This window comes from Trichechus manatus, unplaced genomic scaffold, assembly GCF_000243295.1.
Source record: "Trichechus manatus latirostris isolate Lorelei unplaced genomic scaffold, TriManLat1.0 scaffold00262, whole genome shotgun sequence".
Lineage (NCBI taxonomy): Eukaryota > Metazoa > Chordata > Mammalia > Sirenia > Trichechidae > Trichechus > Trichechus manatus.
In genome coordinates this window covers 1601340-1619351 of record NW_004444198.1, presented here as the reverse complement: position 1 = coordinate 1619351, position 18012 = coordinate 1601340, and the positions used below count along the sequence as shown (strand labels likewise).

General features: G+C 38.0%; 1 protein-coding gene across 3 annotated transcripts in view; it reads right to left on the bottom strand.

Annotated features, from left to right (window-relative positions):
• PTPN2 (protein tyrosine phosphatase non-receptor type 2) overlaps positions 1–18012 on the bottom strand; it is a 141868-nt gene that overhangs the window by 78479 nt on the left and 45377 nt on the right. For 2 of the 3 annotated variants that reach the window (XM_012559543.2, XM_012559544.2), the window contains exon 2: positions 10014–10104. In XM_012559543.2, coding sequence (XP_012414997.1) covers positions 10014–10104 — 91 coding nt within the window. Of the gene's footprint in view, positions 1–10013; positions 10105–12061; positions 12114–18012 lie in introns of those variants that run through there. The other variant, XM_023724826.1, reaches the window with a different exon arrangement.

Below are 18012 nucleotides of genomic sequence, written 5' to 3'. Positions count from 1 at the left end.
CAAAGCACTGAAATATTACAAAGCATCTTTTTGACCATAAAACCACAAAAGCAGAAATCAACAACACAAAAAGCAAGGAAAAAAATCAAACACATGGAAACTGAACAACACCTTGTTCAAAAACTACTGGGTTATAGAAGAAATCAAGGATGAAATAAAGAAATTCATAGAATCAAACAAGAATGAAAACACATCCTACCAGAACCATTAGGACACAGCAAAAGCAGTGCTCAGAGATCAATTTATAGCAATAAATGCACACATCCAAAAAGAAAGGGCCATAATCAAAACATTAACCCTACAACTTGAACAAGTAGAAAGAGAGCAGCAAAAGTAGCCCTCAGGCCCCAGAAAAAAGGAAATAATAAGAATTAGAGCAGAATTAAATGAAATAGAGAATAGAAAAACAATTGAAAGCTGATTCTTTGAAAAGATCAACGAAATTGATAAACCAGTGGCCAAACTGACAAAAAAAAAAAAAAAGAAAAAAAACAGGAAAGGAAGCAGATAACCCGTATAAGAAATGCAATGGGTGATATCACAACAGACCCAAATGAAATTAAAAAAATCATAAGAACATACTATTAAAAACTGTACTCTAACCCATTTGAAAACCTACAAAAAATGAACAAATTTCTAAAAACTCACTATTTACATAAATTAACACAGAGATAGAACAACTAAATAAACCTGTAACAAAAAAAGAGACTGAAAAGGTAATTAAAAAACTACCCCCCAAAAAAGAAACCTTGCTAGAAACTTAATCTCCCTCTTAGAACCCAAGAGGAGTGTATGCGTTGTATAGCAACCAAATTTCTTACCTGCTGGATTTTGTGCAGTCAGAAACAGTGGTGCCCCACTCCAAAGATGGCAGCCAACCCCACTGCTTTGAATCTGTAGCTCTCAGTCCTGGCAATAATCCAATCTCATGCATCAAGCTCCTATAAGGGCTCACCTCTTTCAAGTCTCCCATTCCAGGGCTTTAAACTGTCATTTTTCCCGTTCACTTATGGTTCTGGATCACCCAAATTTAAAAATCGGGCCTTTTTTGGTTTTGCTTCATTGGCTATGACCGAATCAGTGCTCAACATGTTTTCAAATGCATGAATAAATTTGGTATCACCATAACTAACACCAAAACCCCTATTCTTACCATCTGCAATTTACTTCCCGTCGCTGAAGACTGTTTCCTTAGACATTTCAAAAAACTCGCCAACATTTTACACAACAGATGTGCTTCCTGTGCTCAGAGTTATGGATAACTTCAAAGAAAATGCCTACAATCTTAGCAGAGGAGCCTTCAGTATGGCAATGAGTGGCAACCAGGGCTTCGAACTGGTTTGTTCCGGTTCAGTCATGGCCAAGGAAGTGAAACCGGAACAAATTTAGGTATCCGGAACAGTAACCAGAATGGGAAAAATTACAAAGTCCTGGCCAACACCTCCTCAACGTGGACACTGTTGGCTGCAGGCCTACTGCGAAATGCTACAGAAGACCCATGCAATGGAGTCTGCTCCCACAGTAAACACTGTACCAGACTCCCTGCACACACTGTTAACTCAGGTCTCTAAGACCAAAAGGACAGACCTCCCAGGAGTCATTTCAGGTCTGTCTGCTCTCCCTTTCTGTCAATGCTGAGGGCTGCTGTGTGCTAAGAAGCAAGCATCTTTAGTGTAGCTTACATCCACAGCTAACGTTCTACAGGGAGTACTCCAATAGCAACAAGGCAGATTTCCCTGGAGATCTATTTGGAGCGTGACAGCCCTGACCACACCTGGACACTGCTACCTGCAAGACTGCTGTAAAATGCTACAGAAGAACCCTGCAGAAGAGTCGGCTCCCAGAGTCAGCACTCTAACTGCCTACATGTGCACCCTAAAGCTCTGGCCTCTGAAACCAAAAGGACAGACCTCCCTGGGTACCAGTTTGGGTCTGTCTGCTCCCCCTTATTGTTGGTGCTGAGGACTGCTAATTGAGGCTGCTGTGTGCTAGGAAGCAGGAGTGGAGGCTACACCCACAGCCAACATCTACAGGGTGGGCTCTGACAACAAGGTAAACGTCCCCTGAGGTCTGTTCAGAGTGTGGCTATCCCTCCCCAAACAGTAACTGCCAACTGCTGGGCTGATACAAACTCCAACAGAAGGTTCCTTAGAGTGGAGTCAGGAGGTGAGTCACCTAAGAGGAGACTGCTTTCCCAACCACCACAGGGCCACTGGGGATCTGAAATCAACAAGACAGATCTCTCAGATGTCCTTCTGGGGAGTGCCAGCCCCTCCTCCTCCTGAAATGAGGAAAGTCTTTCCATGCTGTCCTTGAATGCCAACTCCAATACAAGCAGCCCCCACAAAGCAAGGAAGGATAACTTGGGCAAAACCAGAAGGCAACACCCAGCCTTGAAAGGGGCTCGCAGGGTGTGGAATCTCCAACTACAAACGTGACTGTAGAAACAGAAAAGGGAAGGGAGTAATAACCAGAAAAAGAGAGGACTGCACCTACTGGTCAAAAGATTGATTAGTACACAATAACTCGTCTGAGTAGTGGTTGAAAAACGAGATGTGGAACTTTCATACTCCAGTTAAACCAGGAAGGGAAAAGGAGCTATCACAGAGAGGGAGAGGAAACAGTGAGTAAAGGGAGAAGACTCTGCCCACCTAAGAGTTTCTTGCAGAAAGTAGTGTGGGCAAAACACTAAATACTAGGAAGAACTGAGAAAGTTAATACCCTCAAAAATTCCAATACCCCAACAAAAAATCACAAGACACACAAAGAACAGAGAAACAATGGCCCATCCAAATGAATATGACAAAAGCAGTAAACGCATATAAGGATGATAAATGATTTTAAAAATGAAGAATATAATGCAACAATGAATATAGAAAATTAAGGAAAAACAGAGACAATGTGCTAAAAGAAGGAAAACAATGCAAGAACAAAATGAAGATCTAAAGAAAGAGGTATTACAACTGAAAGGGACAATAACCGAAATGAAAACACAATAGAAGGACTTACCAACAGATTTAATCAGGCAGAAAAATCAGCAAATTAGCAGATAAGACAAAATAATGGACGCTGAGGAGCAACAAGAATAGAGGTTCAAGAAGGCTGAGCAATATAATGGAATTACGGAACAAGAGACTTAATATACGCATCATAGGAATTGCAGAAGGAGATGAGAGAGAGAAATAGACAGAATATCTGAAAAAATAACGACAGAAAATTTCTCCAATCTAACGAAAGACGTAAATCTACAAATCCAAGAAGCTCAAAGAACCCCAAGCAGAATAAACCCAAAGAGATCTACACCAAGACACATCAGAGTAGGGCTCTCAAAAATTAAAGATAAAGGGAGAAACCTGAAACCAGTGAGAGAGAAGCAAACAGTCACATACAAAAGATCCCCAGTAAAATTAAGTGCTGATTCCTCTTCAGAAACATCGGAGATCAGAAAGCAGTGGAATGATACATTTAATGTGCTAAAAGAAAGAAAAAACAACAACAAACCTGTCAACCAAGAATATTATAACCAGGAACACTATCCTTCAAGAATGAGAGTGAAATTAAAAAATACCCAGACACCCAGAAGCTGAGAAAGTTCATATCCACCAAACTGGCCCTACAAAAAATTCTGATGGGAGTTCTATGGAGGAAAGAGAAAAGATGCTAGAAAGCAATTCAAAGCTATGCAAAGAAAGATCCCTGAAGGGAAACGCATGGAGAAGTATAAGAGCTAGTAATAAGATACTCATACTTGATAATTCTAAATATTTTGTCCTTCAGATTTTTTTTACTAACAAACATATAAAAGGCAAAGATAAAATTAAGTTACAAGGAGCATGAAATATAAAGATGAAATCAGTAATAACAAAACGGGAGAGGAATGGTATCCAGAACTTCTTACATGTTACTGAAGTTAAGTTGGTACCACATACAAGCTGTTAAATGTAACATTCATGATAACCAATAAGAAAATACCTAAAAAAATGAACAAAAGGAAAGAGAACCAAAAAGGTTTACTGTAACAAACCAACAAAACACAAAAGCAAGCAGTACAAAAGAACAAAGAAAGCCTTAAAATATGAAAAAAACAAATAACAACATGGCAGAAGTCACTTGTGATCAATAATTACAGTGAACGTAAATGGACTAAATGCTCTAATCAGAATGCAGAGAGTGGCAGAATGGGTAAAGAAATATGATCCAACTATATGCTGTTTACAAGAGACACACCTTAGTCCTGTGGACACAAATAGGTTGCAAGTGAAACGATGGAAAAAAATATTCCATGCAAATAACAACCAAGAGAGCAATCTGGTGGCAATCTTAATATCAAAGTAAACTTTAAGACAAAATCTCTGAAAAAAGATAAAAATGAACAGTATATAGTGATAAAAGGGTCAACTCATCAAGAATATTTAACAATCCTAAATATATACGTGCTCAGCGTCAGAGCTCCTAAACATATAAAGCAAACACTGATAGAACTGAAAGGAGAAATATATAGCACTACAATAATGGTTAGAGACTTCAATGTATCACTTTCAATACTGGACAGAAAATATAGAAAGAAGATCAATAACAAAACAGATGACCTGAATGATACAATACACCAACTTAACAGACATCTATAGAACACTCCACACAAAACAGCACAATATACATTCTACTCTAGTGTACGTGGATCTTTCTCTAGGAAAGACCACATTTTAGGTCACAAGGCAAGTCTTGATAAATTTCAAAAGACTGAAATCATACAAAGTATTTTTTCTGACCACAAGTGAAGCTACAAATCAATAACAGAAAAAACCTACAAGATACACAAACATATGGACATTAAACAACACACTATTAAAATATCAATGGGTCAGGGAAGAAATTAAAACAGAAATAACACATTTCTTAGAGTCAAATGAAAATGAAAGTACAACACACCAAAACTCATGGGATGCAGTGAAGGCACTACTCGGGGGAAAACTAACAGCAATAAATGTCTACGTTAAAGAGAAAAAAGTTCTCAAATTAACAGCCTAACTCGAAAACTCAAGGAACTAGAAAAAGAAAAGCAAACTAAGCCTAAACCTACCAGAAGAATGGAAATACCAAAGATCAGAGCAGAAATAAATAAAATGGAAAACAGAAAAACAATAGAGAGACTCAATAAAATCAGAAGGTGGTTCTATGAAAAGATCAATAAGACTAACAAACCTTTAACTAGACTAAAAAAGATAAGATATAAATAATGGAAATAAAAAATAAAAAAGGGAACATTACAACAGAAGTGCCAGAAATAAAGAGAATTATGATACAGTATTATGAACTGTATGGCAACAAACTGGATAACCTAGATGAAATGGACAAACTCTTAGAAGCACATAACCTACCCAAACTGACCCAAGAGAAAATAAAAGTCTCAACAGATCTGTAACAAGAGAATGAATCAATGATCAAAAACATCCCAACAATGACAAAAAAAGCCCTGCACTAGATGGCTTCACTGGAAAATTCTACCAAACATTTAGAGAAGAATTAACACCAATACTATTTAAACTCTTCCAAAAGAAACAAAAGGAAAGAATACTCTCTAATTCATTCTGTGAAGTAAATATAATCCTGATACCAAAACTAGATAAAGACACCACAAGAAAAGAAAACTACAGGCCAATTATCTCTTAGGAATAGATGCAAAAATCCTCAACAAAATACTACCAAACAGAATCCAACAGCATATTAAGAGTCATACACCATGACCAAGTGCAATTTATTCCAGGAATGCAGGGATGCTTCAACATTAGAAAAATTGATCAATGTAATACACCACAGCAATAGAAAAAAGCAAAAGAAACACAAGATCATCTCTATGGATGCAGAAAAAGCATTTGATAAAATCCAACACCTTTTCTTGATAAAAACCCTCAAGAAGATTGGAAAAAAGAGGAAATATATATGATTCAGGGCATATGTGGAAAGCCAACAGTCAACATCACATTTAATGGAGAAAGATTGAGAGGCTCTCCCCTTGAAACTGGGAACAAAATAAGAGTGCCCACTCTCACCACTTCTATTCAATACTGTATTAGAAGTACTAACCAGAGCAATAAGACAAGAAAAACAAAAGGTATTCAGATTGAAAAAGAAGTAAAATTTTCTCTTCGTGGATGATATGATCCTATATATAATCCCAGAGTCCACAAGAAAACTTCTAGAGCTAACAGGAATTCAGCAAATTTGTAGGGTACAAGGTCAACAAACAAAAATCAGGTTTCTATACAGCAGCAATGAGTAATCTGAAAGGAAAATTAGGAAAACAATTCCATTTACAATAGCATCTAAGAGCATAAAATACCTAAGAATAAATCTAACCAGAGACATTTAAAGACTTATAGAATGTAAAGTATAAAACACTGCTGAAAAACATTAAAAAATACTTAACTAACTGAAAAAATGTTACACGTTCATAATTGGAAGACTTAACATTGTTAAGATGTCGATACTATCCAAAGCGATTTATAGATTCAAAAGAATCCCAATCAAAATTACAATGGCCTTCTTTACAGAAATAGAAAAAAAATTAACTTTATATGGAATGGCAAGAGCCCCCAGATAGCTAAAGCAACGTTGCAAGAAAAGAACATACATCTACAGTAATCAAACCAGCCTGGTACTGGTGTAAGAGACACATAAACCAATGGAAGAGAATCAGAGTCCTGAAATGAACCCACACATCTTTGGTCACATAAATTTTGACAAGGGTGCTAAGTCCATTTGATGGGGAAAGAAGAGTCTCTTTAATAAACGGTGCTGGGAAAATTAGATTTCCACATGCAGAAAAAATGATACAGGATCCATGTCTCACACCAGACACAAAAACAAATTCAAAATGGACTGAGGACCTAAATCTGTAAACTAAAACCATAAAATTCTTAGAAGAACAAGCAGGGACAACATAATGAGGCCTAGCTTTCAACCATGGAGCATCTAATATAATACCAAAAACATAAACAGCAAAAGACAAAAATAAATGGGGCCTCATAAAAATTAAAAACTTTTGTTCATCCAAAGACTTTAACAAAAAAGTGAAAAGACAAGCTACCGACTGGGAGAATATCTTTGGAAACCATATATCCAACTAGAATCTACTAACCAAAATATCTGTAAAATTTTGACAAATTAACAAAAAGACAACCCAATCATAAAATGGGCAAAGGACTCGAACAGACATTTCACCACAGAGGACATTCAAATGGCCACCAAACACATGAAAAGATGCTCAACGTCATTACCCATCAGAGAGATGCAAATCAGAGAGAAAGAGAGAAAGACAGAAGACGGTTTACTCAGGGAGAACCAGGCTTCCACTAAGGCAAAGACATGGAGAGCATTCCTTGAAGAAGTTGAGGGAAAAAGAAAAGCTTTTAGTCTACAGTAGAGTACAGTTCCAGAGGACTCTGGAAAGCAGGCAAGAAAGACAGCAGTAGAAGGACCAGTTAGGAAGGAGGGAAGCACAGAATACTACTTTCTCAGAGAAAGAAATGTTTCTTCCCTAATTCAAGGTATGTACACAAGGCTACCTGTTCTCTTCACTGAAAAGGCATACAGGAAGAAAACATATGGGTTCTAATGATGACAGAAGTGGGGCTAATAAATACATTTTAAACAGAGGTCTCCTTAAAGCATTACATTGGAGCTAACAGGTAGTTGGGCATATAAATCTAAAGTTTAGGAGACAAGTCACAATAGTGTTACTGACCTGCATAACTGAGAGTAACTAAAGTTACAAATGCCTTACTTTTTAAGAAAGTGTCTCAGTTCCAATATTTTTTTAATTTCTCTACCTAGATCAATTTGATAAAACTAATGAGGGAATTCAAATGTGGCTTAGAACATTCACTGACCGCAATTAAAACAAATATATAAATGAAAGTTAACACCAAGGATGAGAGAAGGAAAAAGGGAGAAAGGTGCTGTGGCCATGAAAGGGCAGCACGGGGTCCTCGTGATAGAGCTGTCTGTTCTGTATCTGGACTGTGGTGGTGACCACATAAATCTACATGTGATAAAACTGCAGCAAACTACAGACAGACAGACAGACACACACACACACACACACACTCACACACAAATGAGTGCACGTAAAACTGGTGAACTCTCTACGGACTGTAACAACGTCCTATTTCCTGGTTGCGACACTGAATCATAGTTCTGCAAAACATGACCTTTGCGGGAATTTGGGTGAAGGGTATATTGGATCTCCCTATGCTACTTCTTACAATTGCCCGCAAATCTACAATTCTCAGAATAAGAAAATTTTTTAAAAAATTAAAAGCACATTGAATTGGCAAGTGTTCTGTTATATGTATTTTTACAACAATAAAAAAATTAAAGACAATAAAGTGTACAACTGGAAAGTACAGTCTTCAAAACTCATGGTAAACACTAGAGAATCAGTCTCTCTAGCTCAGTGATTCCCAACTGGAGATTCTGAGAGGGTGACAGGGCACAGAACTATTGGAAGTACTGTCCACATCCCCACTCCCTGAACAAACACCCACACCAGAACTGCTGCCATGGTGAGCCCCAGAATTTTGTAGAAAGTCTGTCATATTGTCAAGTGACCTGCAACTGAAGAAAAGTGGAAAACCACTCTTCTATCTACTTTACAAACACTTGTAAATGGTAAGAAAAAAACGTGTAAGAAAAACATAATATTTAATAATCTATAATAAACATGAAATATTTTAAGACACTGCTTCTCATTTGAGTTTCCCAAAATCAGCCAACACATGTACATGGTGAACATGAAGAAAAACATTCTGCTCTTAGAATAAATCCCCCCTCCCAATTATGGATGGATTTTCAGTGGTGTATCAATACCCTCCTAAGTACCTGACCTATAATCATAGAACACAATGCCAAGGTAGCAAGCAGAGGTATGGACTCTGTGGCCTTGGACAGAGTAAAATCATTCAGCCCATACAGGAGACCTTAGCATATCAGCACCATACACTAGTCAACTCGAGGACAGAACCACAAATAGAAACCAAAATATGATATTCAATTTTTAAACAAGCAGACACAAAAACGAAGTCTAACTTTAGCCTGCTAAAACAAAATATGGGGAAACATTTTGAAGTAGGAAGGCAATGCAATTTAATGTCTGAATGAGTGGTATCATTCACAACAAAAACACTATGTATCCTTGGAAAAACAAAATTACCTCATGATGACACATTTTGAAAATCCTAGTATTATAACTTCACTATATATATATATATATAGACACACGCTTCGTGAACAACTGTAGATGTATTTATCACAACCTAAATATTTAACCATAGGAGAACTATTATGTAAAAGAATGGTATCTCCATTCAATGGGCTATTACAAAGCCACTAAAAAAACTTTTTATGACAGCAATATGTTTACAGTGTATTGCAAACTAGGAAAAGAGCTACAAATTAGTATGTACAGAATTTTAACTTGGAAGAAAAAAACAATATATGTATACACTTCTTCAGAAAAAAATACCAAAAGGACATAAACTCAAAAGTTTTTATGTTTTTAAAATTACTCGCTTTTTTCTTTATTCTGTGTTTTACAGGTTTTCTGCCATTTGAGTACACATACTTTTGTAATTTGGGGGGGAAAAAACTACACTAATAAATACTTTTAAGCAACAAAGACCATGGAATAACAGGAAAAGAAATAGATATATGTACATATATGAATACACATGCCCAGTATGATTATCTTTAAAAAAATTATGCATAAAAAAAGGAAAAAAACTGGAAGGAAATATAGCAAAATAATGGTAACTGTTTTTGAAAGATGAAATAATGAGTTATTTTTCTTCTACTACTCTATGCCGTAAAAAGTTTCTTTAAAGAATATGTATTACTTTAAAATTAAAAAAATTACCATACTTATCAGTCCTGGTCCCAAACCTTCCTTTTCACCAAATCCTGCCTCCTCAAACCAACCACCAGACACACACATGCACACACCCACAAGTACTTACATGGGCTCACATCTCTGTATCTGTTTCGATTTCTGTTTTCTGGAAACTTGGCCACTCTATGAGGGTAGTCATGGGACTCATTTCGAATTTCCTTAAAATAACAAAAATATATTTTAATACTCCTCTTAGATTTTATATAGCAAGACAAATACTTTCCCAGCCAATACAAACTAGCATTTATTGAGTGTTTATACTAAGCACTATGCAAAACGTCTTGTTTACATACACTGTCACATCTGATCCTCACAGCAACGATAGGGAAGATAAATCCCTCCATATCATATTCCAGGGATTACAGGCTTTGAGAGATTAAACAACGTGCCAGAGGTCGCCAAGCTAGTAAGTGATAGACCCCAGGGCTGAATCAAGGTCCTAGAGGCACGAAAGCCTGTACTTTTGTTGTCAATTATGCTATATTCAGCACCAATAAGCAAATATTAAATACTTCACATAACTTAGAATTAATGGTGTATCTAGCATGACCAGGTTTTATCCTCCAAATAAAACATTATTCTCCTATGGTTAACCCCATTTCCTAAGATTAGCCACATCATACACAAATTTCTGATGAAACTTACTATATCCAACTAAATTTTATAGTTCCTATCTTAAAATTTTTTTATCTATTTCATGTTCAACCTCCTAAACAAAACAACCCAAATCAGTTGCCACAGAGTTGATTCCGACCCATGGTGACCACATGTGACTCAGAGTAGAACTGTACTCCATAGGGTTTCCAATGGCTGTGATCTTTTGGAAGTAGATCACCAGGACTTTCTTCTGAGGCACTACTGGGTACATTTGAACCACCAACCTTTTTGTTAGGAGCTGAGCACTTAACTGTTTGCACCACCCAGCGACTCCCTCATACTTTGTTCCTGTTACTTTATTTTTGAGCCCAGAAAAATCTTTGAAACTTATTTCTGGAGGCACAAATGCTTAGCTACAACCTCCAGGCCTCAATTTCATTTTAGGACTCTGGAAGTTCTCTGTATTCCACAATGGAAGAAATTCCAGAAGGGCACATCTGCACTAGGCACTGAGCTACTTCGCCAGGTTTCATCCCCCAAATGAGACGTTATTCTAAGAATTCAGGTAAAAACAGCAACATACTTAAAAGAAAAACAAAAAAAGAACAAGTGCTTTAACAGCAAAAATTGAGTTAGGGTTTTGCTCATGTAACCACATATGAGAAAAATCACTTTAAAAAGTTAGGCACCAGATAGTTTCACAAGTTAAACATAAATTATTCATTTCTTGATAAATGCCCTACAGAGCCCCTCCACTCCTGCCTACCACTCCCCTCACCCAGTCTAGAACAGGTGTCTTCTATTCTGTATCACATCTTTATTCTTTCGGCTTACTGCAAAAATCCTCAGTAAATAATCATAAATTCCACCTAATTTCAAGGAAACAAAATTATTAATTCCTGTGGTACAATGGATTGATTACTTACTATGGCCCTTCTGGGACTATGCAAATAAGCATTTGTGGCCCACCAAGGGGATTGAACGGCTTGCTGCTAATGCAAATAAGATGCATGGAACCTGGGATAGTTATGGTTATGTGTCAACTTGACTGGACCACGATTTACAGTGGTTTGGCAGTTATGCAACAATGCACTCATTCTCCATTTTGTAGTCTGATGTAATTGTCCTCCATTTTGTAATCTCATGCAATTATTCTCCATTTTATGATGTGTTGTAAATCCTAGCTTCTGTGCCAGTGGTTATGGTCGTATTTGGGAGTGAGTTGTCTGTTATGTTAATGAGACAGGATTAGCCTGGGATGTATCTTGAGTGACCACCTTACTAGAGGGTGTGACTCAAGTCACCACCCTTACCCCAATTACCACCCTTATTCAACTCACACTCTTGCACCACCTTGCTTGAGGGGAGCTTCCTTGAGGGTATTGTATGCATTCAATATACATGTGAATGCTTGGGTAAAGATCTCTCTCTTGCTCTGGATCCTACGTCCAGCTATCCATCAACTGACCTCCAGTTCTTAGAACCTGCACCAACAGCCTGTCATCTAACATGACTAACCAGCTTCCGCAGCCTTGTGAGCCAGCAGCCTGTCATCTGACCTGCCGATTTGGGTTTGTCAGATCATGCAACCACGTGAGTCAGGAGAAGCCTCCAGCCTGACGTCTGATCCATGGATTTGGAACTTGCCAGCCTCCACAACCGTGTGAGCCATTTCCTTGACAGTTCGTGAGTTTTGTGAGATGTTGCAGAGAATTACAGAACCCATAGACGGGATGGAGAGTACTGAGGGAAGAAGGAATAGGTGATTTTAGAGATGAAGGAGTGGTCCAGCAGTTTGGAAAAGTTGGACATTTGGAACATCTTTAACCTCCACCTCATAGGAACCAGCTTTGTGCTGATCCTTACAAAAGAAATTATTCATTCAGTTCCTAATAAAAAAAAAGGGAAAAGATACACAATTTTATGACTCAAAAAATAAAGATTTCTTTGTAATTTTAGGGTGTAAATAGAACATCTAAAAACTATAATTACACTATTAATCTAACACACACAAATTGAGTATCCAATGTTTTACTGATGGAATATGATGCAGAAGTTTCTAAACTAAAATGTTCAATTTTTCTGGAAGTGAATGAGAAGCTAAGAATACTTTTGCAAAGTATAAAACACAATTATTAGGCTGCCGTGTGCTATAGAAATTTAATTTTTTTCAAGTGGAAAAATAACAGATTTACTATCATGCTTATTTTTACATTTATTTGTAATACTCTACCATAAACCAAGCTTCCATACATCTGTGGGTCTCCTTTAGATCCTCATTCTGTTTCACGAAACCATTCATCTATCCTTGAGACAGTATCAAAACTTCAATTACTATAGCTTTGTAATATATCTATATGCCTGAAAAACAAATTGTTACCTGTTTATTCTCTCCATTCACGTTGTATTTCATATTTTAATTCATTTTATAATTTTTGTTCATGACAGTATACTAAGTTTATTCTCAGAAACCTTAAAGGCTTTCTTGCTATGTGAACTGGATTTTTTGCGTAATCTACTGGTTATTAGGAGCTCTGGTGGCACAATGGTTAGGCGCTTGACTGCTAACTGAAAAGTAGGCAGTTCAAACCCACCAGCTGCTCCGTGGGAGAAAACACCTAATAATCTGCTCCCATAAAGATTACAGCCTGAAAAACCTATGGGGCAGTTCTACTGTGTCCTATAGTGTCACTGAGTTGGAATCGACTTGATGGCACACACAACGATAACACTCGTTATTACTAGTATACAGGAAAGTTACTGACTTCTGTGAGAAAGGAAGACTTAGACAATGACAACATTTATTTAGCATATGAATCCACAATTTGCGCAGGGCCTAGTGGGGACAGTGTGTCTCTGCTCAAGTCAGCATTAGCTAGGGTGTCTCAAACGTGGGGGATCTGAATTATCTGAAGGGTTGTTCATGTCTAGTGGTTGACGCTCACTCTCCGCTGAGACCTTAGCTAGGTCTATGAACTGGAACACCTACAGGTAGCTTCTCCAAGGGTGAGCAGAGAGAGACAGAGAGAGAACAGAGGTCAAATGAGAACCAGGAAGAAACTATATCCTTTTGTAATCTAGCCTCAAAAGTCAAAAAGCATCACTCCCACTTCTACTGGTCAGTGAGATCCCAAGCCCCGCCCCTTCCTTGATACAAGGGTAGGAAAAACAGATGCCACCTCTCAGTGGGAGGAACATCAGTTACATTGTAGTAACAGCATGTAGGATGCAAAATGTGTGTGTAATGTGGATAAAAATAGTATCTTTCAGTTTCATATAATTTTCCATAAAAGCAAATCAAAGCAATGACTAAATGAAGAATAAAAAAATTTCAATCACTTGTACAAATTATAAGTGCTTTAAAATGTCAAATAAATAATTGTTATCGTAAAGTGGTAGTAACACCGTCAGAACCTGTCTTAACTTCAGAGGGGATAATGAGAATCAAGATGAGGCCAAAGTTGATCCCTATGAGGTGGAGGTCAGACATAACTCCACTCTCCAACCATTTACCAATTCTGACACCAGCCGTCCCTCCCATGGCACTCTTTATTTCTCTGCTGGGTCTGATAATCCGTTACAATGACCACACAGGACTCACAGACCACACTTACGGTTAAGTGGTTTATTAAAGAAGTAACAGGATACAACTAGGGATCAGGATCAAGACGCTACAACTTGAGATTAGGATCGGGATCAGGAAGTATGTAGGAAAAGTCTCCCTTCTTTAGCGCAAGACAGCTTTCAGCTCCTCTCGGCCATGCAAACAAGCAGGCCCTGCTCTCTACTGTGCACACCCCTCTAAGCCCCATCAAGACAGGCTACCTCTCTGTTCCCTCAGGACAGGCATCCCCCATGGTCCTTTCAGGACAGGCCCCCTCAGGACATGCCTCCCCTCAGCCCCCTCAGAACAGGCTCCTCTTGGCCCTGCCATCTGTCACTACCAACTGTCTCAGGGCCCCTTTCAGGCCTGTCACCACCAGCTATGCCACTGGGCCCCTTTGGGGCCTCTTGCTGTCTTCATCGCTACAGCCCCTCACCCGTGTTATAGCTCTTTCAAGAGGTTCATTGCCCCCTTTCTCTCTGCTTCTTCTCTATTCTTTCTTCCTTCTGTTTCTGCCTGCTTCCTATCTGAAAAAACTTTGTGAGGTTCGCTACATATATATGTACACAAATTCCTCATCAATTTCAAGATATGGCCCCTCCACCGGGGCCACAAACTGACCGATTCCTTCTTGGTAAGGCCACAAATATGTCATTTGCATCATAGACTATAATCACTTCATCTGTATAGTCTATAATCACTTCACTTACATGGTATACTGAACAACTCCTGTAAGATGTATAGCTATCACAGGGTAGGCTGTAGCCCAGGACCAGACAGAAAGTATCAACCTAAGTTGTTCACACTTTGCCCAGTAAACGTAACAAAACTTCTGGGGTAAAAAAGTAGGGCAAAGTTCACTCCTCAAAGCTTAAAAGGAAAACCTCTCAAGCTGTTTTTTCCATAGAAACAAGCCAAGAGGCCACATAAACTCACTGAACCACATATATATAAAACTAAATTTTAACACGCTCAGATATAGGCTTACACTGACCCACATAAACTCAAACACTACATGAACAGCTAAAACATCACAAAGTACAGACCATTTTACAATGCAGTCTAATAAGTGGTTAAGAGCACACTACTAACCAAAAGGTTGGTAGTTCAAATCCATCAGCCACTCCTTCGAAACTCTATGGGGCAGTTCTACTTTGTTCTATAGGGTCGCTACAAGTCAAAATTGACTCAAAGGCAACAAATTTGGTTTTTGGTTTTATACATAAAAAGATTAACAAAATAATAACTAAAACATACGTATTTCTGATGACAGTTTTGTATAAAGTGCACAGAAAACAGATCAGCAAGGATAAAAAATTCTCATAACATCACGCTGATGAGAAAATCTGAAGAAAAGGTAGTACCAGGGCCAGCTGCCGTTCAGTCAACTCCAACTCAAGGCGACCCCATGTGTGTCAGAGTAAAACTACACTCCACAGCATTTTCAGCGTCCAGTTTTTCAGAAGTAGAACAACAGGTCTTTCTTCCAAGGTGCCTCTGGGTGGACTCAAACCTCCAAACTTTTGGTTAGCATCCAAGTGCGTTGTTTACATCACCCAGGGACTGAAGAAAAGGTACTTGTCATGGTTTGAATTATGTCCCCCCAAAAATGTGTGTATCAATTTGGCTGGGCCATAATTCCCAGAATTGTGTTGTTGGCCTCCATTTTGTGATTGTAATTTTATGTTAAAGAGGATTAGGGTGGGACTGTAACACCACCTTTACCCAGGTCACATCCCTGATCCAATGTAAAGGGAGCTTCCCTGGTGTGTGGCCTGCACCACCTTTTCTCTCTCAAGAGATAAAAGGAAAGGGAAGCAAGCAGGAGTTGGGGACCTCATACCATCAAGAAAGCAGTGCCGGGAGCAGAGCGCGTCCTTTGGACTGGGGTCCCTGCGCAGAGAAGCTCCTAGTCCAGGGGAACACCAAAGAGAAGAAGGCCGACAGAGAACAAGCCCTCCCCTGGAGCTGATGCCCTGAATTTGGACTTTTAGCCTACTTTACTGTAAGGAAATAAACTTCTCTTCATTAAAACCATCCATTTGTTGTATTTCTGTTATAACAACACTAGATGACTAAGACCGTACTCTCACACATTACTGATAGGAAGTACGTTAGTACAATGCTTTTTTTGAGACTATCACAAGATCTTTGACTCAGCAATTTCAATCACTTGCAGAGATTTATAACACATATAGTCACACGCACATGCAAAGCTATATACACAAGAAAATAATAGTAAAAAACAATAATCTAAATGTCCTTCAAGATTGACCTATTCGAGATTAAACTATGGTGCGACAGTGCAATGCAATACACAGAAGCCACAAGGAAGACAGCAACTTCTACATATGCTGGTATTTAGTAAAAAGTACAGAAGAATTGATGAGTATGTTCCCATTTGTGGGGGGTACCCCACTCAGAAATAGACATGCTGGAGAACACATTGAATAATTCTAGAAGGACAGAAAAAACTGTAACTTCTGGGGAGGGAGTTTGAGGGACTGGGCATCTAAAGAAAGATAAAAATTTAAGTCATTTTAAAAAAAATACTTAAATTACGAAATACAGTGAAGTCTGCAAAAGCTAGATCCTGTGTTAGGCAAAAACCTGCCAGAAAGAAAACTTAAGTATTTTCCATTAAAACAAGCAACAGAAATGCAGAAAGACTGCACCATGTCAAAGGAAGAAAATTTCCAAGACCCAGAAAGACAATGCAGTCCTAGCAAGTTCTAGCTGTCACAGGTTCACTGTATTTCAAACAAAACAAAATAGAAAAATATAAGCAATGTAACATCCATGTTCCCACCAGTCAAATCAAGCATTTATTGCCATTTTTGCTATATTTACTTCAAATTTCCTCTTTTGGAAAAGAAATAAAACATTTCAGATATAGCTATAGCCCTCTCCCTAACCTGCCCCTCTCTCTCTTCCTTTCCAAAATAATCCTATCCTTAAATACAACTGCTTTTTATTGGAAAGCTTTTATACCATGTGAATTTTAAGCCATCTTCAGAAACTACTTTAAAATTAACTAATCAAAATACTAATAAATACTACTATATCAGTTCCAATACCAATAAATACGTAATTTGAAAAATCACATCAAAAAGAAGTTTTTGCACAGGATAATACTGTGATGAATGAACTGGTTATATTTCCAGTTTACATGATTTCAGATAAATAATTTGATCTTTTTTCCTTTGAATAACAACTACAGAAGAAAATTTATTAATCAAAAAAGTCATTTCAAGCCAATGACAGGGGAGCAGGACTCCACCATAGCAGCCACTCTTCAGTACTTCCATTATGCACATACACTTATTTTCCATGGTTAATCCATCTGTCAGTTGTTGGTTCCTATTCTTACTCAAAAAGAAAAACATTTGTACATATACAACAAATGGTTGCTCATGCTGCAAATAAAAGAAAGCAAAGTCCCAAGAATAGGAGTAGGGAAAAGATTTAAAATTTGCAAAACATACTAAGACAAGACCCTGGGGTTAAGAAACAAATTTATAACATAAAAAAAAAAAAAAATTCTTTTCTCAGCTAATAAAAAACTCTTGCTGAGAGTCCATTCTCTCAAATTTCCAGTGTTTTTCTGTTCTTGTTTACCTTTCTTTAATTTCAGTGAAGTTAGAGAAAACCCTGGTGGCGTAGTGGTTAAGTGCTATGGCTGCTAATCAAAAGATCAGCAATTCAAATCCTACTCTGTCCTATAGAGTCACTATGGGTCAGAATCGACTCAAGGGCAACTGGTTAGAGGAGGCTGGACCAAGATGGTGGAGTAGCCAGATGCTTCCTGTGGTCCCTCTTTGATAACAAGGACCTGAAAAAACAAGTGAATTGATTATATGTGACA